The sequence below is a fragment of the Pseudopodoces humilis genome, chromosome 2 (genome assembly GCF_049639895.1).
Source record: "Pseudopodoces humilis isolate 2021_Gansu_Grassland_sample_001 chromosome 2, ASM4963989v1, whole genome shotgun sequence".
NCBI lineage: Eukaryota > Metazoa > Chordata > Aves > Passeriformes > Paridae > Pseudopodoces > Pseudopodoces humilis.
Genome location: NC_142201.1, coordinates 52,932,696 through 52,960,369, shown reverse-complemented (window position 1 = coordinate 52,960,369; position 27,674 = coordinate 52,932,696). Strand labels below are relative to the sequence as shown.

The 27,674-nt window shown below is 36.2% G+C and overlaps 1 protein-coding gene across 1 annotated transcript in view; it reads right to left on the bottom strand.

The window, feature by feature from the left end:
- Positions 1-26,995, bottom strand: part of LOC102113971 (protocadherin-9) — a 237,236-nt gene extending 210,241 nt beyond the window's left edge. The window contains exons 1-2 of the mRNA XM_088051287.1: positions 26,774-26,995; positions 22,394-22,595 (exon numbers count right to left, since the gene is read on the bottom strand). Of these exons, the coding sequence (XP_087907413.1) occupies positions 22,394-22,595; positions 26,774-26,995 (424 nt within the window). The remainder of the gene's footprint in view (positions 1-22,393; positions 22,596-26,773) is intronic.
- Between the last annotated feature and the right edge of the window lie 679 nt (positions 26,996-27,674).

Genomic DNA, 27,674 nt, shown 5'->3' with positions numbered 1-27,674 from the left:
AAACCCAATGCAAGTAGCTGCAAGGGTATCACATGATAACAAATAATATAGGAAATGGTGAAGATATGGAAGCATATTTCTGTACTAAAGATCACTCTGAGTAAAATATTAGGGTCCTCCCACAGCACAATTTATTGTCCCACAGTACAATTCATTGCTTTGTAGTACAATTTATTGTATGTTATACATTAGAAGATGAACTTATGCTATTTCTCACTATTTACTCTCAAATAGGATTACAGCATAGTCCACACTACCTGCTATTCTCTCTAAGCAATACCTTAAGGCAAACTGGGAAAGCAACTTCTTGATGCTGAAGACTATCTTAATACCCATTTTCCATGTAGCTGCTGTCATCCTAACAACATATTTCCAACAGTGAGAACACAGATAGCTTCCTGCAGAGTTTCTAATCTCAGGGCCATTTTGCAGAACAGCCAGGAGGATGTGCTAACATAATAAGAAATCTGGTAACTACTGCCTAGAGATATAACACTTCATGTCTGCTCACTTTTCAAACTCTCTTGGCTTAAAACAGGGATCCCAGCTTGGCTCCTAAATCTTTCCTTCCCTAGATAGCAACACATTATTCTCACACCAGATAGCTTAACTCGCTGGCTGCCTACAGAAGCCCTGAGAGCCCTTTTAATTATATACAAAACTAACACACAAGGTCCATAAAACACTCCCAGGTCAGTCAAGACTGCTAACTACTTGGATTTGAAGTGAACATGCTTGTGTTTTGATTAAGTTGGTACTTCTGTTTATACTGCAAGTGTAGACAAAATACACCAAAGATCAGGGGGGACTGGTTGTACACTGGACTTCAAAGTTAGTGTCCCAGATTTGCTTTGTTTAAATGACAACTTAGGGTTATTTTGGGCAAAAGATTCCAAAGTATGTAAGAAAGGATGTTATTTCAGTAGGATTTTTCCCACAATATATTTTAAAAACTCTTTCTTTTGCTTGACATAATTTCCCTCTGGCATTGTGCCACCTCCACACAACCATCCATAATTCTTCTCCTGCTTGAAACAATCTTCAACATGCCACTCTTGTTAATGACTGAGATACCCCCTGATGGTGCTTAACATTTAATAGTGCTAGAGTTCCACGTTTGCCCAAACAACCTTTTCCATTTACCTTACCTCAAAGGCGTTCTAATTTTTCTTCAGAGACAGAAATCCTTTAAGCCCATTGTATCCTTAGGCTACAAATTTACTGAGATTTAGGTTTCCAATAAGAGCTCCAAGATGAATGCCACCTTCTCATTTATGAATCAATTTTTGCCCATCGGCTTTTCAGTGTTATTACATTTTATTTTATTTTACACTCAAAGGAGAGAGCCTCAGGAATGCATACATACATACACACACAATGTTGGGATAAGGGGGAAAGGAGGAAAAACCTCAATCAGAACCAAATAAAACATATGGCTTTCTCTTTAACACATTATGTATACAGAAATGTGAAAAAAATTGTAGCCACAGATATAGTAACTTCCATTTTCAGGACTCTTGTTTTGATCATCAACACTCACCACAAAGGCGAGCATGCTGTTTCTTAGTGTCATGAGATATGTTTTTATGTAACAATTTTCAGCAGTTCAAGAAACACTTTTCTTTTCTTGCACCACAATTTAACTGATGCTATCATCTGTCTACAGTAGTTATCATGTGTTTGGTCTCAATGATGACAACACTGTATCCTGGAAAATTCTGTAAAGGAGTAGCACATGAAGAAGCTTTACTTGCTTAAACTAACTAAAAGTCCAGTGCAACTCATTTGGAGCTGAATTTCAAACAGGTGAAGCAATAAACTGAATAGTTAAAAAAAATTTAGTTACAAGAATCATTATTTTCAAATCACTGACTGTAAATTCTGATTTATTTTAATGGTGTTATGACTGTTGAACTTCATGTAAAACCCAACACACTAAGCAATTCTAATTGGGGAATTATGTGTTTATGGTCATGTATCAAATCTAGATAAACTACAATCCCATTTTAACTGTTTGCTGGAAGTCAGATGTTATTTTTGATCTATGGTTTAAAATTTAACCCATTTGAGGAACACAATGAAAATCAAAAGCTGGAATTAATCTTCTATCAGAAGTTAGCTTGTTATGGCAGAACTCTCCTAGGCTTCAGAAACATTTCCTGCAAAATAAGAATTGCCATATGAACCGGGCAACATGTTTTCCAAATCCTGATAATACTTATTCAAATTTTATCTGCATTTGTGACTGCTGTTATATTACCTCTAGTTACATCAATATTGTAAGCAATTATTCAAAAACAAGAACAGGTTCATTTGATGGGAAGGGAGGTATCTTTAGAGTTCATAATTTTTCTAGAAAGCTAAAAAAATTGAGCAGAATCTTCATGTAAGTGGGACATTTGGGAATCCACCTCTGAAGATTTTTTTGAAGAAAGAGAAAGCTTCTTCCAGTATAGCTAAACTACAGTAGTAATGAAAACAACTGGAGTTCAGTATTATCTACCTGAATGCTAAAAGGACACTGTCAATGATCAATGTGTAACTCAGGCCCAAGAGACTCCACACAACCATTGAGACACTGACCCATGGGATGTACTATAATCAGTGAAGGCTCTCTTTTAACACTACAGAACCTGACATGTTGACCAATTTCTTCCATTTATGTCTTACTCACTACTAGGGTTTTTTTCACTGCTGTACTCTGTATCTGGGTTTCCCATTGCACAAGCAGGTGGAAGCAATGTAAGCAATTGTGGGGTTAGACACCTATTTATTCCTTGTAGTCAGATTAGAAAAAAAGGTGAAACATACTCCAAGAAAACTAAAATAAAGCACACCAAAAAACCTCAAGAGTGTTGTTGCTTCCACTTGGAGCAGGTCTTGCATACCAAACACAAGGAAAAGCCATTTTCAAAGGTTATCTGTACTCATGTTAAATAGTTGACTACTCAGCCAAGTGAAAAATAGATCCAAAGGATGAAATAATAAAGCATCAGGGACAAAAGATCCACACACTATTTAGCAGAGAATGAGGCTTTCTATAATGGAAACATAAGCAGAGATTGTTACAGTACTTTGAAAAAATGATTGCAAGCAAAGCCTTGTGAAACATCAGCGTATTCTGTGACAGCTGTTTACAGGTTTTCCTTTTAAGCTGTTCACAGTTGTATGTCAGAGCAGTAATTTTAGGAAAAAAATAGAGATCTGAATGCTTTTCCAGATACAGGCATGCAGTAAAAATACATTCACCTGTAAATAAATGATAATGGTAATTTTGGGCTAAAAAAAGGGTTTGTATACTGCAAATTGAAAGACTCTAAGCCCTGAATTTTCTAAAATGCATTTTTCAGGTTTAGTTATACATTATTTAAAACTCAGAATTCATTTTCATAGTTTCTGGATAAGCCATTCAAAATGGCAATGTATTATAATTGAGAAGGAATAGAGGGAAATAGTACATAATACAAAGCACCTAAGTCTCCTGCTCCACTTTAAAAAAAAATAAATAAATCTGAAAGTATGAAAATCCAACATTTTTTGTTATGATAAAGCAAGGAAATTAAATTCTTACAGTACTATGTTTAAGACAGAGCTAGATTCAATTTGAAGAGTGGTACTGCTTCAGATAGCATTTGGCTTCTTAATATTGGTTTATGACAGTAATGAAGGACTTTATTTATAGTTGCTGTTTTGTAAGAACTAAAGGGAAAATATACTTTAAAGAAATAATATTAATATTTCAAAACATTCTTATTATGCTATATCATTGTGTAAAGCAGTCTTGAAAAACTCTGGGAAGCAGTGTAAATGAGGTGAGTGATAGCACAGCACGGTCCATTTGCCACCTGTAAGAGCTTCTGTTGCACAAAGTGGACTGGCAAATTTTGTGCTTTTTCTTTGAAGGCTCCCTTTTACTTATATGGAAAGGAAAACCTTATATTATGGAGGTTTTTTGTTTGAATAGGTTTACAACCCCTGTAAGGAGCTGAAATAGCAAACTGACTTAGACTCTACAGCTTTTTCAAGGAAGAAAACAGGAAAACAATCTATGTGTAATAGTTTCTAGTTTCTTGCTGCTCTCCCCGCTGACCATAATATAGATGAGACACAGCTTATTATCTTTGGCTTTATGACTACAATAATATAATCTTGCCACTAAGGAAGCTTGACTTCCTGGGTGGGAAACTCAGAACAGTACAGCTATTTTAGGAGAAAGCTTGCTGTTCTGCTCAGGAAGATTTTCTTCAGAAGTAAAGGGTTGAACAGAGCAACGGGAGAACAGTACTTCTTTCAGCAAAAGTGCTCTTCTGAAATCTTACACTTATGAAAGTTGCCTCAGTGACATGACAGAATCCTCTGAAATGCAAATATATACATTCAAAACATCATTAGTTTCTCAAAACTTCATTAGGTATAATCAAGAAGAGTTATGACATATTCTGCCAAAATTCCTCATATATATCTATACGGTAATGTCACAGAGTTAGCATCTGACAAATTTCTCTTACAGGTAAGAGGATGGCCTAAATACACTAGAGAAGATAAGATTAGAGAAGATTCAGGAAGATAAAACAAAAGCTGAGACACTGGAAATCTAGAAAGTAATAGGATTGATTAAAACCTGGCCATAATATTTTAACTGGGGTCTTCACTGGTAAAAATGAGTATCTATTGAATAATATTTTTCTCTAAAGTCCAAGGCTATTTTCCTAGGCAACTGGTTTAAACTAACACTTTTGGTGTGTTGGCCTTGCCTGGCTACTAAATGCCCAACCAGGCCCTGTCTTGCTGCTTCTCCTTAGCAGGACTAGAGAGAAGGTAAGATAAAAGAGTTCTGGGTTGAGATTGAGATGAGAAGACTGATTAACAATTACCACCATGGGCAAAATGGATGTTACTTTGAGAAAATTAAATTTGCTGTCAATTAAAATAGAGCTGGGTAGTGAGAAACAAAGAAAAAAGAAACAAGAGGAACACCTTCCACTCACTCCTCTGTCTTTTGAGGTTCAACTTCACTTTCTCATTCCTGACTTGTGAATATAGCTGCTCTGGTGACTCCTTCTTCAGAGCTGCAGAGTAATCTCAGCTCCAATTCCTGGAATATCTTGTTTCCCTCCTTCACTGACCTGGGAGCTTGCAGCAATGTTTCTCCTATTTTTCCTCACTTCTTACTGCCAGGCAGTGTTTTTTACTGCAGGTGTTGTTTTTCACCCTTTCTTAAGCATATTTTCTGCAAGATGCTATCTCCTTGTTGGCAGGGCTCAGCTGTGGCTGAGGTGGGTGGGCTGGAGTGAGACAGAACCAGCTGTGTCCAGCATAGGGCAGCAACAACTCCTCCTCACAGAGGCCACCCTGCAGCCCCCACTGCCAGTGCCAGGGCACCTGCACCCAATTCCTACCTATATAATCCTGGAAACCTACATCCAATATATAGGTATAAAATGAAGAAAAAAAGGTGAGCAATAAAAAATATTAGGTGAATAAGGTTGAAAAGCATGAGTGTTTAGCAAAATGAAAGTGTGCACTCTTCTTTACTTGCATAGAGCCAGTCTGCATAACGGGGCAGCCTCTTTCTGTACAGTTGAAGAGAATTTTTCATATATTGTTCTAATTGTCAAGATTAAATATGAAAAATGAAATATTTATCTTTTTAAAATCAAGTTGAAACACTTGAGCCAGAAAGGTTAAAACAAGTTCATGGAACAATCACACAAACAATTTAAGGCCATGATTTATTTAGCAGGTTCAGAGTGATAATGAGCAAGACCGCTAATCAGTGCCCACAGATATTAAATAATAAATTCAATAGGTTGAAATGGGTATTTGTACAGCAGCAAATGTTGGTCTAATGATTGAATTAATCTTAATGCAGAGAAATTCTTGCATGCCAAATTTGTTTACCACATAACATGCTAATGAAGATAAAACTGATGGGCCTTCTTTACCCTTATAAATTGTTACTTGGGAAAAGTTGAAAGGGCATCAAGTGGCAAAGTTTTGTAAGAGGCACATGAAAAGATTGAGCAAACAAGAGACAGCAAGAGATAAAGTACTTGCTCTGTATTACAGTTTGAATGGCTGAATATAAATTACTAGATTAGTACAGTTTATCAAAGAACCTAATATGTAAAAAACCACGGGCTTCATAAGTAGCCGATCATTCTGGTTCTTCCTAAACCCACTTTTGTTGGCTAAGGAGGAAAATCTGTGTATGTCTGTGCACACAGACTGGAAGTTCAGATCTCTGTGCTAATTATTCTCTGGGAATTTTTTATGTTTTCTGATCATCAAACAAATGTGCTTACAATGATAATTAAGGACAGCTTTTGTCAAATGTCTTGTCTAAAAAGAACACAAATAAACAAACAAAAAAAACCTCTAACAATGAAAATCATTGGGTTTTTTTCCTCCTTTAAAAATACTAAAGTATCTATGATGGGGTACAACCATTACAGTAGAAAGTGCTATTTTCAAATTGCTCGGAGTTTGGAATTTTGATACACAGATGAATGGCCCAGTTTGACAAACCTTTCACAGGGCAGATTATCAGCAAAATCTCAACTACAGAAAAAAGTTTATTTCCGATTACTTTTTTGGGGGGTGGTTATATCTTGGTTTGTGGAGAGTTTAGGCTGGACATTAGGAAGGAGTTCTTCACAGAAAGAGTGATTGTGCACCAGAATGGACTGCCAGGGAAGTGGTGGAATCACCATCCCTGGAGGTATTTAAGAAAAGACTGGACATGGCACTCAGTGCCATGGTTTAGTTGATGAGGCGGTGCTCAGTCATAGGTTGGACTCAATAACCTCGAACATCTTTTCCAACCTGATTGATTTTGTGATTCTGTGAAATGATCTAATTTCTCACTTAATCTGGCTAAGGTGCAAGATTTCCCAAATTTACTTGGAAAAAATAAAAAACACAACAAAACAGTATTTTGTCATCTTCTTGTTTAGACTAAATACACTATTCTATGCCTGTTGTGTTAAGGAGATTAATTTACATATCACATATTTTAATTTCAGATTCACTGAACAGACTGTATAGGACTTATACACATTTGAGGAAGTAATACTGCATATGATATAAAAAAGAAAATTAAAAAAACCCACCAAAACCCTGTTGCTAGCAGAAAAGTGCAATATGCAAATACTTCCTCAATACCTTTCGGAGATCAATGTTAAGTGCTCTCAAGCATTACATCTGGCACCACAACAGTTTAACACCGTTGGCTAGTCTAGACATGCTATACCTATTTCATAGTCTCAGTCTAGTTATACAGATTTTAATGGGCAACCAGGATAGAAAAGTAGAAGACTGCTGTCAGTGTACTGCCAGATTTGTGAGATGCCATGTATCTTGTGGCAGAATACAACACTGAGTAGGCTGGCATCTTGTAATAGGCAAACATTTGACAAGAGCAAAAAGGAAGGAGGCTGAATTAAGCAATATGGCACTCATCTTTTCCCCCGGTTAAGCACTCTCTTTCTCAATTTGGGTTGTTTTCCAGATTGTTCTGGAACTTCACAGTCTTCTGAGGACAGGCGTTCTTTCGTTCAAGTTTGTTCAGCTGACAGAATGATTCATGGACATTTTTGAGCCATAAATAAAAGAGCTTTCTAACTTTTGAGCAGTACAGAGCTGTTCTAAAATGTTTCAATGTACATGGAAGCATTACCTATAACAATGTCAGTTCCACAGCACTCAATTTTTTCACACAATGCCTATGCTGTCGTGCATAATCTATCCTGCTGGCATTTTAACTGACTTATTCCAAGTCATTCCTTTCTCTGCTGCCCCAATAACACTCGTCTAATTTCTTTCCTTTTCTCTCTCTATACTTGTGGGCAATATCAGCAGTCACTTCTGGATGTGACCCACTGAGAAAGGCATTTTATCTTGTCACCAACTTAAACATATGGCATTCTAAACAGAGGACATGATCTATGGAGAGACATCAACATACAGTGCTACCAGGATTTATTCTTTCAAAGTTAATAAATAAACAAATAAATACATACAACAGTTGAACTAGATTAGACAAAACAGTAGAATATACTGTTTGTCAAACAAGCAAACAAGAGAGAAATATACAAAAGGTCACAGGAAATGCTCCTCCAAAAATTAAAGATTGTGGACTATAAGTCTCTTTTGTACTAAAATGTCTTCCAAAGGATTAAATTGCTTATTCTTAAATGGTTCTTTAAATGGTATTGTGCTCTTATAAAGATTTTTTAAAAATTTATTCATGCATGTTCTTGTGGATCACTGTTCAGCCCAAAAGAGAATAAAGCACGTAAAGCAACTTACTGTTTGAATTCCAGTACTCTTCACTATTTTTTTATTAACTCATCCCCCTCTTTTGCCATGACATCTTCTGCCACTTACACAGAGTAGCTAAGAAATGCTGTTTTACATTCAGAATAGAAAGTATTATTTATTTATTTATTCATTTATTAACAGCAAAATATTTTGTTTTATTGGAAGGCATAACTCATATTATAGGCTAAGGAGTGAAATGTGCACAATGTTAAATGTTCATTGAGGTTAAAAAATCATAGACTCATAGAACCATCTAATAGAATATCCTGAGTTGGAAGGTCCACAAGGACCATTTAAATCCAACTCCTGCCCTTGCACATGACAACTTCAAGAGTCACACCATGTCGCTGAGATCATTGTCCAGATGTTTTTTGAACTCAGACAGGCTTGGTGCTGTGAAAACTTCCCTGAGGAGCTTTTTCCAGCTTTATGCCATTTGTTTGAGTCCTGTCACTGGTCACGAGAGTGACAAGATTGGTACCTGTCCCTCTGCTTCCGCTCATGAAGCGGTAACTGCAATGAGGTCTCCCCTCAGCCTCCACTTCTCCAGGCTGAAAAGACCGCTCCTCATATGAGGAATTTCCCTGCAGACACTTCCCCATCTTCATGTCCCTAAAGAGACTATTTTAGTTGGATTTCTCAAAGATGAACTTGTCAAGGAACCTATGCCTAAAACAGCAGTCCAGATATGCAGGAATAGAACATGTGAGCATAGCTAGAATTTCTTGAGAATGTGGCCATGAGGGTCTGGTAAGACTGAAGAGGGTATTAACAGAACATAACCACTGATGCATCAGCTTATTTTTAATGATGTTCAGCTTTAAAATCAGTCATGCTGTCTCTTTAAATGCTGAAGGGAAGTTGGGTGGACAAAGGTCAGTATCATTAACATCTAGATTGTCTGAACAGCTCTGTACTCTAGTGGAAAGTGTTATATCTATGCATGTCTGTATGCATAGATATGCATATATTTATCAATTACAGCTGTCACGGTGACCTATATTCATCTATAACATATGTTAGATATTTTCAGTCTTCTGCAAAATGTATAATTAATATGTCTCCAAACAGTATAGCTGCTCATGCAAGAGGGATTCATATTATTAAGTGCCTATTTACAACTGGAAATATATGATTTCCATTCATAATGAAGAAATAATGAAGGACAAGTGTGTGTAGTATATGGAAAATAAATAAATAAATATTAAGACGTGGCGTAATGGCACAAAGCAACTACCTTATACAATTCTTTTAATTTCTCATTAAAAGAAATACATGAACTGTGAAACTATAATTCAAACAACTAATCCATTGTGGTGTGGGTGATTATTTTTAAGTCATTTAGTTTCTCTTCTGAATGATCCAAGGAATCTGCACTTAAATCAGCAGAAAAAAGGCAGCAGTGCAGGGAAATTTTTGATTACACTTTTAATTTCACAAACTAACCTACAAATGACTTTAAAATTGCTGGTAACACTACTGTATTACTAACCACCTACACGTTTTTATTGAAGGAGTGTAGCTACAATCCATTAGTTAATGACTATGCAGTGCATGCCAGATCACATTCACACTCACAACAACTCTAAGTGCCAGGGTTTCAAGGGCCTTGGAATTACACCACCAATTAATACCAGCCATTTTTGTTACATTTTTGCAAAACCAATACATTTAAAAAAGAAGAAAACCCCAAAACACTCAAATTGTATTGGCTTCTCTACTGAAAAGAAAATCAATTTTGCATGCCTTTGCTGTGTTCAAATGTAAGTCTTCAGCAATATTGAAATATGTTCTTGTACATTTTAAGTACATTTTAAATAAAAACAATTTAATGTGTTTTTGCTGACAAATTGCTTTCCCTAAATTCAGTAATTGACCACTGATCTTTAACAAAAACAGATTTTTTTAATATTCATTAAAAAAATATAAAGACTGGTCAATTACTCTATCACACTCTCCTGTCATTCATATATATTTTTACATAAGAAAAAATTAAGGATGTGTAGAGTGGTAAACATCTCACCATTTGGCTTTTGTATTATAAAATGCACAGTTATTATAAAGTTAAGAAGGTTTTTATTTTTTCACAGTTATTTTAGATGAATGAATCATTTGTAACTGATATTTTCACTTAACAATGTCTTCAATAGTTATCTCCATGAAACTATTTAACAAATGTAGTTACGTGTTACCGCTGAAGAAAAATATTCAATGAACTTAAACACTTTAGATCTTGAAGACAACACAGATCTAATTTAAAAGAGTAATGGAGCATATCACCAAGTGAGCAAAAAAATCCTTCTCTTAAATGATAGGCATATAGAATTTAATTTTAAGATTTGTACTGAAAATGACATTTTTTGTGTGGTTTTCAGAGTGAAGAACTTAAAAATCATCATAAATATTCTGGGAATATTTGAGCATGAAGTACTTAAATGAAGGTTCAGTAATGCAGATTTGTTTAAAATAACAGGTGAGTTGTTTCATGCAGAAAGAGATATATCTTACTACATTGCAAGGCTACATTAACTTGCAGGAGTGTACTTCTGACATGAATCTCCTAATCACCTCCACTTGACATGCTTGTGAAGATCTTTTGGAGCAGGAGGATGGGATTCCTTTGGAATGGAATGAAAACAGAATTATTCTTCAGTAACTAATGGGCATTCAGCCCATGGACAACAAAAGCTGAGAGCAACTGCCACAGAAGTATGCTCAGCAAACTCTGTGTTCTCAGCAACAGTTTCTTCACATCCAGATCTGTTCCTACTATGCTGTGTAATACTTCATTGTAGAGCTAAAAACACTGATAAAGGTATAAAAATTATATAAAGGTATACCCAAGAAAATATTCTTCTACTTTCTCACAAAGGTGTCCAGATGTTACTATATAACAGTTTTTGTGGGTTTTTTTGGTTGATTTCTGTTTGTTTGTTTGTTTGTTTGTTTTGTTGGGTTTTTTAGCTTTCTTCTTTTTTGGAGTGTGGGTTTTGTGCTGATGTAGCATGGGCTTTATACTGAAAAGCTTTTTGCCAAAGCAGCAAAATTTTCAAACTGTCCTGAACAGTTAAAGATTGATTTAAGTCTTTACCTATTTGTCTGTTTCAAGATGGGAAAAAAGTTTTTGAATGTTTTGGAAAAGATTTTTTATATATTTTCCTTTTCTTGCCACAGGTAAACACATCCTAAGTTTAGTTGTTTATATTTCTACCATGTCTAGATGGACTCTCTGTAGCACACAGGTACCTTGTAACCACAGAATAAAGACTCTTAACATGTGAAGAACAGTGAAATAAGGTAAGTATTCTACTATCATTTTCCTTCTCCCTACTTAACATGTATTTACCTGGATTAATATGAAAGGGGATAAAGCATTACACTAAATGATTTAACTCTTATTCCTATTTCTAGAAGGTTTACTTCCAAAGGTTTTAAACTGCAAACATAATTCCTTATTTTTTTTTTTTCTCATCTACTTAATTCATCTTTCATCCCCCTTCTACTCCTGTTGAAGACAAACAGAGCAAGTGTATGTACAAAAACATAAAACATTCTTTGGGAAGGCAAATATTTGAAAGAAAACAGAATATTCATTACTTATATCATTTTCAGATTTTATTCAGAGAACCTCACATCTTATGCATGGATTTCTCCTTAAGGAAAAAAAAAAATGCAAACATAAAATCTGAGAAAACAAAAGATAAAGCCAAAAGATAAACATAATAAAATGAATACCTAGTCTCTGGACAAGTCTAGGTCAAACCTGAAGACACTTATGCAGAAGGTTTTTCTTAAGATAACACACTTTTTCTTCCAAAAGTCTAGATTTCCTCCCCAGAAAACAAAGTTTACCAAGATATTTGCTTTAAGGAAGGAACTCCTGGATGCCACGAAAGTACCATATGGATATTCTTAAAGAAACAGTCAAAATGCATCATCTGCACTTCAAGACATCCTACTTTTCAAAATGGCATGAGTTTTATAGTCAATACAGTCAATATCTGGTGATTGTTTGGAGAAAGAAAAACTGATTAGAGAACAAAAATTATTTTTAGAAATCCTTCCTTAGAAGTATTCTTTAAAAAGGTAGTATGCTTTAATTTCAGTTATATAAAGGAGACAAAAAATAAAAAAAAAGGAAAAGGAAGGTATGCATTACTATTTTCATTTAATTAGTACTGTAAAAAATGAGGCATGAAATTTAAAAATGTTCTTCTCCTTTGAAAAATTTTATGTGCAGATAGATAAGAAAAACTAATAAATCTCCCAAAAGATATGAATATTCCCTTAGCAACAAGAACAGCTGAGATTCATCTCACACAAAAGGTTGGATTTGTGGGAATCAGCTAAATTTAGGTGTCTGAGCTTCCCCTATGCACAGTGTCAATTCAGTCAATATAGTTTGGAAAACAATGTCTTTCACATTAAAGTAGACATATCTACTACACATCATTCAGTTTAGAAACTGACTGGGTCTCTAATCTCAATTGTGATAATTGAGGTCTCCACTGACTACACCTGGATCTCAGACTAATTCACATCTAACTCAAACTCACATCTGAATGAGTCATGGATACCTCAGGAGGTTACACACATGGCACCTGCACTCATACATTTTTGAATTAATCTCAACCTAAACTTCACTTCTGTCTAGCTATCAGCAGTGCCAGTTTAGAAATATTCTGGGGCTCCAAGATGGTTGCATGTGGATGTCAAACAGGAAAGAAGGGCGTGCAATTAACAAAAAGTAGGCATTTAACCAAGTGCTGATGTATAACAAATTATCTGTGTCCTATACATAAAAATTCTGGAGATAAATTTCATCCAAAAAGTCTGTGTGAATTTGGTGCTTGAGCTTCTATTACACTCATCAGAAATATTGTGAATGAACTCCAGTGTGAAACTTAGCAAACCTGGTTTAGGTGCCTAGTTTAAATGAAAGCTTTTGTGCTCAGTAAACTAACAAGGGAGCTTAGACACTTAGGATGAAGTTTTCAATTTCTACATGTAAGCATCCAATGATGAAGCTGAGTTCATCATTAGTTTCTGGAACTAACATGGGTATTACTTAATTCCTTTCTACAGCCTTCATTCATAATCTATGGTGGGATAAAGGCATTTCTTTACAAGATTTACTTGACCCATTTCAGATATCTACCTCAGATATCTGAACTGAAGAAGAAATGAGTACCTGGATAGTACCTATTTGTTTTTGATTTCTATACTGTGTATAGCACTACACCAGATATCCTACCATAAATTTACAAGTTTATACTTAATTTACCTTAGAGAATACAGATTTTTCTTTCCTTTTCTTCCTCACATCTGTATTGCACAGCCTATTCAAGACTAATTATTTTATAGGGTTCTGGAATCATAGAATGGTTGAGCTTGGAAGGGAAGTCCAGAGAGGGCTTAGTTGTACCCTCCTGCTCATCTCAGGGAATTACCATGACTCAGAGACACATCCTGTTTGATTTCCAAAATACCCATGAAGATTCCACAATCTCTCTGGGAAACTTTGTGCGGAGTTCTATTGTTCCAATAGCAAGAAAATGGGTTGGGTTTTTTTTTGTTTTTTTTTTTTTTTCTTATGTTTAAAGAAAATTTTAAAGCAAGCTTGTGTCCAGTGTCCCTTCTTTAATTTGGTATACTACTGAGAAAAGTCTGGCTCTCTCTCTACTCTCCTTTTCACACCACATCAGGTATTTGTACACATTAATTAGATCTCTTCTAAGCCTTTCCCTTCTCCAAGATGAACAGTCACAGCTCTCTCAGCATCTCCCCATGTGACAGATGCTCTAATACACATAATAATCTTTGTGGACCTTTTCTGGACTCAGTCCATATTTCCATTTCCTTTCCATACTTGAAAAACCACCTCTGGACTTGGCACTTCAAACGTGTCTCACCAGTGCTGAGTAGAGAGAAAGGATCTTTCCCATCAGCTTATTGGCATCACCCTTTCTACTGTAGTTCAGGAGACTGATATCTTTTCTTCAAGGGTGTCTTTCTGGCTCATAGCTAATTTGCTATCCACCAGGATTACCAGTACTTTCACTGCAAAGCTGTTTTCTCATTGTCAGGTCCAAGTCTGTGTGGGTGCAATGAGGTTATTCTTACTGCATTAAATTATTCCTCTCATTGCAGCCATCAACAATTCTAATTCTACTTAAAATTTTTAACCCCCTAAATGTTGAAATGAATAATTCCATGCTAAATTCAACACTTTATTCTCGCAAATATAATCTTTCTTTTTGTCAATTTGCCATTGGAAATAGGAGTTGCACTGCTAAGACTCCGTTAGTAAAAGAATATACAACATTGGGAAATTAGTTGTAGCATCAAGGTAACCAGAAGTCACAGCTGGCAACAATAACTTTCACTGAATTTCAAAAACAGCTACCTCAAAATTATCAAACAAATATTTTTGTCGTAATCACATTATCACATCTTTAAAAGGTGAATTGTGTCAAATACAGTTAGGTGACAGAGCACCTAGGATGCTAATAAAATTTTTCTAATATATTTCATGATGATTAAAGATACATGTGTTCAGTTGTGCTTTTGACTTTCATTTCCCACAGAAAGTCTTTAAATAATAGAAAAATCTTTTGCTGTTCAATTGCTAAAAAGTACAGTTAAACAGCATGTTCACGAGGCATGAAAAAAACCAAAAAACACTCAGTTAAAAACAATGACTGATAAAGGGAACAACTGATTCAAAACCTCTGCAATTTAGAAGACTTAAGTTTTATTTTTCTTATTATGAATATATATATATATATATATGTATATATATGATTTCTTTTTACAGGACAGACAGTGGACCATTATTAAAATACAGAGAGGAAAAAAGTGCTTAAGAACAAAAATGTAGCAACATTCCAAATAGTCTTATGAATTAACCAGTGTATTACAGATTCAAGAAGACTTGAATCCAAACTAAGGATACCAAACACCTCTTTTATCAAATAAAAGGCTGATTCAGTTGAAGTCAGTAAGCAATGTAGTACTATTTCCTCTGTCACTGAAGATCATTAAATCAAAAAATCATTCTGTAACATATGCTGTAGATACCAGAAGACACATGTTTTTTTAGGTGATTGGCTAAGACTTCTGATCTGTATTATGCAGGATGCTATACTAGTCAAAACAGTCCCTTGGGCCTCAAAATATCCTTGCACTTCTGGAAGTCACAGATTTTACTTTGACAAAGGGTGGTAGAGTCACACAGACAAGAGGTATAAACTGAAAATAAATGCTTTCAGACTGAGAATACAACACCAGCTTTAATATTCTGGTGGGTTAACCTTGGCTGCTTCCAGGTGCTCACCAAGCTGCTCTATCACTTCCCCTTCTCAGCAAGATGGGAAGAAAATGAGATGAAAAAGCTCATCATGGGTTGAGACAAGAACAGGGAAATCACTCACCAGTTACTATCACTGGTAGAACAGATTCAGCCTGGGGAAATTAGTTTAATTTATCATCAATAAAAACCCAAGTAGGATTGTGAGAAACAGGAAAACAAAACTAAAAACACTTTTCCCATTATCCAGCCCTTCCTTCTTCCCAGGCTGAAATTAATTTTTTTATTTCATTTTACCCTTCTCTTCTGACTCCTCCCCACCTTGCCCCTGCCACGAAGTGGCAGTAAGGGATATGAAATGGGATTTGCAGTCAGTCAGTAAAATTTTGTATCTGCTGCTCCTTCCTCATCCTTTTACCCTGGCCACTACAGGGTCCTTTCCAAGCAATACATGGCTCCCTTCCACAGGATGTGAGCCTTCAAGTCCAGACTGCTCCAGAGTGGGCTCCCCAGGGGCCACAGTTACTGCTCCCGCATGTGCTCTTCATGGACTGCAAATTCCTTCAGGGCATATCTACCTGTTTCAGGGCAGGGTCCTCCATGGGCTGCTGTGGGCACCACCTTCTCCACAAGCTGAGACAGAATCTATTTGGTGTCTGAAGAGTGCTCTCTACCTACTTCTTCATGGACCTTAGTGTCTGCAGGTTTGTTTCTCTCACATTTTTTTCTCACTCCTTCCCCCACCTGCTGTGCAGCTTTGGGCAGCAATGGATCTATTTTAGAGCTACTGGGAATTGGCTCTGTCAAACATGGGGAGCAGCCTCTGGTGTCTTCTCAAAGAGGCACCCTCTGCAGCCCCCCTCCCCACTACCTTGCCATGTAAACCCATATAACACATGAAATTAAACACCAGTGGAAATAAACCACTGGAATATTTTAAAACATCAGTTTGATTTAAGTTGTGTGAAGCACTAAGCATTGTGCCATGGTAGAGGTTTGACTGGATAATGATATTACTTTGAAACTTAGAAAAGTCTGTGAATGTCTGCAGTAGACCTGGGCTTGCTGTGATATGAAGAAAGGCCTTGTGAGCAGAAAAAACTTACAGGAGAAAAATAACTCTTAATTCCTTAAGTCATTTGTTTTAACCTGGCAAAAGCATTTGTGGTTTTAAACTGTCCTTGGTATCATCAGTGATAGCAGCCAAAGGCACTAGCTTTCATCTCATGTGCAAGCTTCCCCTTCCTTTAATCCTCTAACCCTTTTCATAGTCCCCTTATCCCATGCAGCCTTTTCATCTCACTGCTGAGGACCTGCAAGTGCTCTTCTCAGGCAGCAGCAGCTAGGAAGTTTTGGTAAGTTATCTTTTCCTCTTGGAGAAGCAATGGGACAAGTTCCCCTCCTACCGCTCCTTCAATGGTTATGGCCTCTTGATTTACACTCCAATTAGCTTTGCTGTGTTGAGAAAAAGAGAGTAGAATAGGAACAGATGTAGCACTGTGACTTTTCTAAAGCAAGACCATTTTTAAATCTCCACTGCAATGAGGCATCAAAGAGATGTAAAAAGATAGCAATCTTCTTATGCCTTTCAGATTTTATTTATCTCTTTAAAGAAATAAGTGCATGGGCTGAGATTGAATTCAGTCTATTTTACAGCTCTTCTGTAGGCTAATTCACCAACCTGACTCCAGTTTTTCTTACTCCTGCTTGCCTGTAGCTAAATGTGACAGTGTTAGATTCTGTGTGAGGTATGAACTTGTGTTTAATGAAATGGAGGATATGACTCAAAGGCAAATGTTCCTATTTTAGTCCTCATAGTCTCATATTATGAAAACACAAGAATAACTATGGACAGCAAATTATGTAAATTTAAGTATTAATACAGTAGGATTTTTTTCTATACGTTAGGCTGTTTAGCTATGGACTGCTCCAGTATTGCCAAATAAGAAACTTTGGAGGCAGCAAAATGAAAGACAGGATTAAGCAGAGGGTATGCCTGCAAGGTTAAACCATCATCACCCACTGGGTGTAATGATAGTGACACTGTAAAACCAAAGCTCTTTGCAGGAGAGGCTTAGCTTCTCCACATGGGACACTATCATATGACCAAGTGTAATACAAGGCAGTCTTGCCATTACTCTGAACTTTAATCATAATTAAGCCACTGCCACAGAGATATTCCTAGTTATTACTGGAATCAGAGAACCATTTAACACCCCTGATATTACTTGAATAAACTACCACAGTATTTAGGTTTATTAAAAAGTGTGAACTCAGGTATTTATCATCCGAATTTAACCACACAGTTTTTATTGTACTGGAAATAAAAAGCTATCCACAAACATTATTATTGAAAAACAGCATTATAATATTACTTCCAAGAATATGGAATTGCTTTGGAAGTAACACAGAACACAAAAGAGTATTCTATTTAATTTTACTAAATAAAATATGGTCTTGAAACCAGTAGGTGTGTTTCAATTTTTGGTACAGCTCCATTTTTTTATAAAGCTATTATTTTGTTGATACTACTTATTAATGAGATGTAGAAATTAGGCAAGCATTTACTTAGCTTTGTAAACACGTATCAGAAGACATAAATATTATATTTCTGTTTTTAAACCATTGGAATTATTGCATAGATTCATCCACAGTGTGTAGTAGGCTTTCTCCCTAGAGCAGTTCTAACATTCCACTAAATATATGCTATTCCTCTTTATCTCTTTGAAGAAAAATGAATCACATCCACTGCTTGCAGCTATCAAAATGTGATTTATCAAGCATTTTCATGAAAATGCACTTTTCCCCTTCTTTACACTAGGAGGCACATTTTTACTTCATACAGTTCTATTGCACAGCTCTGCTGCATGCAACTCTTAGATACGTTTACAATTCCAGTCTAAATTTAAGTCCCTGACAACCTTTTCTAAACCACAGTGAAAGAATTCACTAATAAGGTGGGTTGTTTTTTCACACTGATGAAAACCACAGTTGTAGTAATGAAAAATAACACTCTGCACCCGACTGCTGGAGAACAAAAGAATGGGGTTTTTTGAGCAATACCTGAAGAAATAATTCACAATAAAATACATCAGAGTTGTACAGTTTTAATGCAACTGATGATAAAGATCTTTGTGTTAAAAGTACACTTCCTGATATACACGTTTAAAACCATTAGAAAGCAGGAATTTTTGAGATGAAAGATGTTTTAAAGTAGGATATATAAATTCAATTTTACATTGACCTTTTTTTTCTTTTTTTCTTTTTTTCTTTTTTTTTTTTTTTACATCGTAAACAAACTGGAATGTATTCTGCATTTTTATCTGATATGCTAAAAGTTAAAGAAGTTGTATCAGATGACTGATCTTTGGAATATATTCCTTTTTATAGGAATCAGGTGTATCAAGCTGCAAATGAGACAAAAGTGAACTATAAAGAAGTTGCAATTGATAGGTTAGCATCAAGCTCCTCTGACCATCAATATTATTGATCAATTAACAATAGGGAAATGGAAAATATATCTTAGCAAAATGAATTCAACCCTCAAAATAAAAGACCTAAATAAAGAAGACAGATTTCAGTGATACAAACCAAACTTGGACTTACATATCATCATAAAAGACTTCCTATCTCTATCTTGTTGCCTTTTTCTCATAGGCACAGTGACAGCGTGTGGCTGACAATGCTAATATTTGGCTTCTCTCTTCATTTCAGCTTCACCCAGTGTGAGAGATTTCTGTTTTCAGATTAGCTAGATGAATGTACTCTCACTGTGTGTGTTTATTTCATTAAATCATGTAATTGTAGCTCTTCTGTCTCTGTAGAAGCTAATGACTGCAAGTAAATATGGCAGTAAGGTTTCTCAGAGTTTTGTGTAACAAGTTAGCAAGACTTCTAGTACATTTCCCCCCCACCCCCCATTTCAGGTTTTGAAGACTTGAGCCTTGGTCACTCTTCAAATATAATTAAAATAGCAACATTATATTGAGAAACAATGGCTGTATTTTTATTCACTTAACTTCACAGTGTACAGTAATAACCCACACAATTCACTGAGCATTAAAGTCATTAACTAAAATTGCTCTCAGCATGAGGCAAGGACTTTACTATCAAGATTAACATCACATTCTCATGAGCTGAAGCAAACTTTTACTTAGAATGAACTTTCATAAAAATACAGTGGAACAAATCTGTATTTTTGGTGTAGAGGTCATTTGCAAACATTCCCAAAACTACTGTTCTTTCTCTTCAGTTGAAGCATTTAGAATAAAAATATTGTTATGCAATTATCATCCAAAACTGGTAGCAGTACATGTACATGGCAATACTACAACTCTCCACTAGGGCTTTCTTCCTTACTTTATAGTTGTATCTTTTACTTTAGCATGTCCCAAGTATTTTCATAACCAGCAACCCCTTAAACAGCCGCTGAAATGAAACTACCTCTACAGTTAAATACAACTAGGGAACATTTCACTGCAATAGAACTAGAAATTCAGCTTAGGAGTGTCAAGGAATACAATGTTCAAATGATACTACATCAGTTATTTTAACCATGAACACATGTAAATACCCACAAAGTAACTGCTCAATACCAGCATTTTTCTCTTCTGAAAATTGCAAAAGCAATAACCATAAACTGTTTTAAACCTTATTTCACATCTCATTCAAAAAACTTGTGCCTACAGTAGCAAAATAATTTTTGATACAGTGCCTAGGCGATAGCTTGATATTGAATACAATATAGAAGCTAAATCCATTTAATGAGTGACATGATTCCCATCCTGGCCTGGATTTTTTAGGAAAATTTCTGTCACAGTACTGACCTTATAATTCCTTTCTTAGTTTGTGAGATTTGATGAGATACGGAGTGTGTTTTTCAACGTCTGGTAAAAAGCAGAAAAACCTGTACTTCAATATTCACTAATTGTTAGTACAGCTTGATGGTTAGATTTTCATAAATTTGACACAAATTTAGCATCCCTAAGGCTAAATTAGGTGCTACCACAAGCATATTAAAACTTTTCATATAGCTTTTAAGAACTTATTCTGACTAACCTTCTATTAGTGTCTATAGTAGGCATGAATAGATGATCGTGATTAAATAGTATGTTTTCACAATGTGTTTAACACAAAATTTCCAAAACTGCACTTTAATAACTTGCTATCTAATTTAACACCTTTTTTCCTAACTTTCCTGCTGGACTTCTATGCTGCATTTTAATAAGATGTACAATTCAGAGTCTGTGAAGCCAATGCAACAATGCCAACTTGCAATGCTGCACTAAAAACTCCTCTCTGATATTGTTAAATCTTTCACAAGTCACATACGTGGTCAGAGAATTAACCAGATAATTCCACTTAAGTTCCTCACTTGCTTAAGTAGACATACATTCTTGCTCCAGAATCAATCCATTCATAGTTGCTACTCTTTTATCATTCTTTGCATTTCTACAGATTAAGGGTTTAACACCATAGTTCCAAAAATATTTCTGTTTTGGTAAAGAAAATAAAATGAAAGTGTCATATCCAGGAAAAAAAAAAAGTTGAATAGAGGAAAAGAAACCAGACTGCAACTCTCAGACAGTAAAACATTTCATATTGTTTCTTTGTAGAGTTTCATCCAACACAACCTCTTGGTCTTCCCATATACATATGAGAAAAATATTTCCAAAGTCAATATTCCACAGTTCATGTTGTCATCTGCCATGATGTAAATGTCATCATTCAGATCCAGTCTGTCCAAATGAGGAGATGGACCTTAACATTGTTCATCAGATCCCAAAGCCACCTTCTCTCCTGGTTTGTACAGGCCCAGTGACAACTTAATCATCTATACAAAAGGGAGAAATGCCAAAGACAGAAACTAATTCTTATTTCTATACTCCTGGGATGCAAGAGAACTCAGGTTCAATTACCTTCCAAGAGCACAAATAAGACTTTTAACCTTTGTCTCCATATTCTCGAAAAAAACAAGAAGTTTAAGAGCTACTTCTTCCTCCCTGTTTTCAGGATGTCTAAGCCTCCACATTCCAAACCCCAACACCAAAATACTAGTTACAGTATCAGTGAAGATCTTGCTTCAATTTTTAGTACTCTCACAAAAACACAACAATAATGTAAATGAATCATAGAGGAGGAAAGAAGAGAAAGGCAGAAACTCCCGAATCAAATAGTTCATCCTTAATATTTTGTTTGAAAACCTGTATCTCACACTTCCAGTACATCATGCCACTCCAAGCTAACAAAGAAACCTTGTGATGCTTAATGTTCGAAAGGGGAATTGTAAGGGTGTTTAAAAATTTGGGTTCTTTCCATTTTTCAGTGCTTCACTGATTTACTGATTTCTTTGTTAGTCTAAAAGACAGTACAGCCTCCATGTCCTTGAACTTTAAACTGATATTTAGAATGACTTTTCTAAAACAAAGTCTATAGCTAAATAGCTGCAGCACTGAAAACATCAAGAAAAACTTGATATCTTGTAGGACATCCTTCTCCCCAGCTGTTATTGCTTACTGTGCAATTAGTATGAAGCCATTTATTCTACTGGATATACGTTTCTTTCCACAGTCAAATTATTACAACATCAGGCACTTCAGGCAAACTTCATTATTTCCAAAAAATCCTTATGAGCTAATATGATCAAATATTCATGCACATGCTTAAAAACATCTCTACCACTGCAAAGCTCAAAGGGATGAAAAAGAAAGTAACCAAGTTAGCAAAGCAACTCAGATAAGCAGAGCAGTGATGGTGACTCACCCGAGTTGGGGTCAGAATTGCCGTCAGCTTCAGTCCTCTTGTCCGGTGAAGCCTGGTCGTAGAATTCGTCCTGCGGCTGAACCAGAGGAAGAGGGTGTGAGATCAGGGTTCCACCACCCACTGGCTCGTGGTCTCCCAGACCACTGTCACTGCAGCTTTCCTGGGAGCCATCGGGGAGGTGAAATGTAACACGGCGCTGGGACTACAAAGAAGAGCACAGGACACACTGATTAGTGCTCTTCTTTTCAGTTCTCTTGACTACTTTTTTGTTTGTTTGTTTTTTTATACTTTTGACATACAGATAGATCCCTGGCAATGCTTATGAAGCAATTGCTATTACCATGTTTGCCTGTTGTTTGTGGTTTGGTTTGTCTTCTTTTTTTTGGCTTGCTTTTGGATGGGAAATTGGCAGATGGGAGGGACAAATTTCAAAAGTCTATATGTGCTCATCTGTGAAGTAAACTTCTTATAAGAAATTGATCAGTGGAAAATTAGATATATTTGTCAAAATTTTCAAAACATCATCTATTAAAAAACCTCTCTCTGAGAAGCAGGAACCATTGCAAACTATATTATAAAAAGCAAGTGATATCTGAAAATCTAATAACTATATATTTCTGAGGTTAAAATCTGTATTATCACTATTCAAACTGAAAAGAAAGGAAAAAAAAAAAAAGACAACCCCCGAGCTCTAAAAACCCATAAAAATGGTTGTTATCTTTCAGGAAATGTAGCATGAATAAATAGCTATCTACAAGTATATTTAACTGATAGCAGTCATGTACCTTAAATGGATAATTAGGATTGATAATATATGTGCAAATTCACAGTAGTCAGCAAAGAACCACAAAATGCAATGACAGAATAAATAATTATCAATTTGGTAGGAGAAATAAAAATAAAACAGCACAGAGTTTGTACAAAAAAAATCACAGGGATTGAGAGGCAGAATTACACATCTTACTGAACTTTTTAACAAAAAAACCTGCACCCATCTCAAAAGGAAAAAAAAACAAACCAAAACAAAAACCATTCAGTGTAATCTTAGATTAGTTAACTGTTATTGATTTTGAACCTCTCTCATCTGGAGAAATAATCTGACTTTTGAATTGTGGCCACAGAATGATACAGTGATTCCCCAAGAGTTTCAGAGCTGATAGCACCGCTGCAAATTGTTTAGCAACCATGACTGTTGATTCACAAAAGGAATATTACAGGTCTTCATGGATCAAAATACTGCTTCTATGAAGGATTGGAAACAACTAACTTAAGAGTATCTCAAGAGAGTGGTCAAATTAAGCATATCTTCCCACCAAAAACATATTTCAGCAGCTTCAATAGTCTGGTGTGCTAGATTAATTTAGGATAAAGTAGAGATTCACAAAGTTTGCCTTAATCTAATAGTAACTTAGTTTATAGTAACTCTTAATAGTAACTGTTTAGTTTTGTAGTTATTTCTTTTCATTATTAGTCACCTGAAATTTATGGGGTATATCTAAACTAATGATTCAAGATTTCTACAGAGCCAGAAAAGAAAGAAACATTAGGAAAATACTACAAGTATTTTCACTTTATTAAAATTCTTAAAAAGTATTAACACTTTTTAAAATAGTTAACATCAGGTGTCCTGCATCCATCCTGAAACATCAGGCCCCAACTTTCCTTTTTTTCCCTCTCTCCTTTATAATTTTTCTTTTAATGAGAAAAACCTCAAGTTAATAGTACTAACTGTATGTTTGCTTATTAAAGACTACTTGTTAATGGTAATTGCTACCATTTTATATGGCGATCAATATAATCTACCAGGTTCCTTTTTATTCATCTCCCTTGGGTGAATATAGTTGATTAAGTCAACTTTAGATTACTGTGTTATTCAATATAGAAATAAATGTAATACTATTTGCTCTTGGCTGTAATTTTATAATTAGTATTTTGCTTTTAAGTTCCTTTTCTAGCTTTAGGATTAGAATCCAGCTGTAGAAAACCAAATAGATCCTCTGAGTCATTGGATGTATTCATTACATCAACAGAGAACCTAACTCTATACATGTCAGCAAGAAAACCTTTAGCTCACACTTTGTTACTTTTTCTTACAACTTTTTTTGGTCTCGAAGTACACCCTGAACAATTTTCAATTGCTATTCTATTCTTCCCCTTCAATATGAGCACAATAGAAATGTAGCTAACTAGACAAAATCATCTTTCTGCAACTACTTTCAGAAAGATAAATTTGGGGATCTGTTTTTCCAAACTAAGAATTTTCATCACTAGTAAAGTCAGCAAGTGGCAAACTGTGGTGATGCATCCCCCTACCCCTACGCCCACCCTCTCTCCAGGGCACACTATGATCTGAGGAAAGGAGATTGCTTTCATTAGTTTTAAACCTAAAAGATTCTATAAGAAGATATGAATGAATAAGAATATTAAGCCCTGAATTAGGGGAGGAGATGACAAATTAAGTTTTAGGATCTGTAAAATAATAAAACCCTTATAACTAATTAACCACCTTAATAAACAGTAGAATTCATAATTACAAAAATGACCTGTTTTGTGAGTTATATAATAAAAGTACTTACCTTGAGTAACAAAAATTCCTCATACTAGCCAAAATCTGCTCTGACTCTATACTGACAGTGACAGGGACCAGTTGGCCAGTAATATAACACAGGCCTAACACTTATACTGGCAACTTCTTAGCTGATAGTACTATTAATTTTTAAATCCATACTTTAAATTATGAGAGAAAAATGGATTGTCTTGCCCTTCTGAGCCACTGTAGCAGGGTCATTTGCTTTGGAATGTGATCAACTCAAAATATGTCCTATTTTGCAAGCTATCAGTAGTGGGCTGAGAGGTGTCGTCATGTGCTGATTTTGGCACTGGATTATGCTAAAAGCAGTCTGGCTCACCAGCTCCAAATTAAATACTGATAGTGAGGTAAAGATTTGACAGATAAGCTGCTCAGGTGACTTGGAGACAGACTTGAAGACTGGCAGTCAATCACTATATACTGTAGAAGTCCAGTCCACTTCCACACAGTTGGGTTCCTCTCACATATTCCTTCTTTGAGTGTATGAATTTTTCTCCCTTGAAGTAGGGAAGCCCCTTCAAGGATACTCTTTGAGGCTGAGTGAAAGAGATCTGCCCATAAGCATTGGTGTGGTGAGCTATACCAACCTCTGCTTAATAATGGCTTCTTTTTTGCTAGCTTTATGTAATAGCTTTGATATAGTGCACTGTACCTATACTTTATGCTGATAGTAGTTTTGGCTTTTACATGCTGTAGTAAATAAATCTGATTGAGGTCTTTTGTCTAATCATTTGTCATCTAAATAATTGATATTTACATAAATTTATCTGATTTGCCATCATTAATCCTCTGAGACAAAGTTACTTAAACCATTGACAAAGTCTGGGGTTTAGACTGGGGCCAGTGACATGTAAATTCTTCTCTGGGAAGTTTAGAAAGCAAGGAGGGCCTTTCTGCACCCTGTGACTCAACAGCTGGGATTATCTAATAAACTTTTTCTGATGTTCCTATTCTTACCCACAACAGCCACTGACTAAAGAATCCAGAAATCATTATAAAGGGTTATAAAAATTGAAGGGTTGTGTAAATAGTGATCCAGCTCAAGAGCTGATGGATGGATGACATGCAGTCCATAAAGAAACTTTAGATTATGTTGTGCCATCAAAACAATGAGGGGAACAAGCCTTCTGCAAAAAGAGAATCAAAGCAAATGTTTAAGCTTAGGCATATCAGTAATTGAGAAGAAAGTCTGTCTTCACTGTACTGAGAGCTTACAAGTTTTAAATAATGTGATATGTGGCCACTGCCTGGTCCAGAACGCTCCTGCCTGGCTGCAGGAGTCCAGCCTGGAATCTCCACACGAGGAGCGCTGCTGCAAGTACTGAGACTGAGCATGTAACACAGACACACACACACACAGACACTGGCTTGGCCTCAGCTGTGGCTACACAGACAGCCCCAGACAAGCACCTCAACCCCTCCATTCAGGACTCACATCAGGCACAGGCACACAGGGATACGTCCCCTCCTTCTCTTGGGCTGTCAGAGGCAGAAAGTCACAAGTGCCGCACACACACACACTGCACTCTCCAGGTTTAAAAATACCTTTACAGCCCTCCCTAGCTCCTGCACAGCCCCTCTGCCTGCCCAGCACCCCTGCCCAGATCCCAGCCCCCCTGACCATCCCCACAGGTACTCAGTTCACTGGCTGGTTTCACTGGGTGCTTGCTGCCCACATGCAGCACTCACACACTTGTCCCACTGGCAGGCCACACTCATGGGTCCCCCCCAAATACCAGCACTGCCCCCCTGCCTGTCAGATACCCCCACCCAGACCTGGGATCTCCTACTCCTGGCTGGTCCAGTTTGGAGTTTGCCCATAACTCTGCACCAACACACCATGCATAGCTGCCTTGGGCAAGGTACACAGACTCTCCCCCAGAAGCATGCATCGCAGGATGTGACACATGGTCCAGATCCAGCACCGAGCCCCTCACTGATTGTTCACTGAATGTGAATTTCTTGCACGACAGTAAAGACAGGGACTCTTCTTTCAGAAGAAAATCCAACATGTTTTAGACTATGCTTGTGTTTATCTACTCCCTTGTGTAACAAAATCCAGTTTTGAATTCTTTTTCCCTAAAGACAGAATCAAGTTATTTTGAGTAATGAGGTTTATAGTTGGTACAACAATAGGACTAACGATAACAAGTAATTACAATTTTAATTATGCTACAACATACGTGGGATTATATACAGCATGAGGTAATGTTATGGTTCAGGTCCCAAAGCCTGGCCAAAATTCACATCTAAAATACATGACATATTCAATCATGAACAAGCATTTGGTGGGGGGGGGGGGGGTGGATAGGGGTCTTCTTCAGGTCCTGAAAAAAATTATTCTTATTTTTAATCAGAAAATATCACCTCATGGTTATGTGAAACCCAAAACTGAGAGGAGAAGTCAGTCAAAGCAATACAATTTTACCTGTGTCAAAGTAATTTCAATATATAATTCAGAACAATTTGACTCAAAGGGGTTTTTGAACCCAGGCTGAGTTTAAAATTCGGGAAAACAATCAGGAATCATTCTCCTTTAATCACCTACTGCAGCAGATGCTATGAAGCTCATCTAGGTGAAGCATGACTTTACACCCACAAGAGAAACACCATCTCAGATGGTGATAATGGATACCAAGCTCCTGTGCTGAAAATAGGACATTTCAAGCATAATAGCAACACATTTTTTCC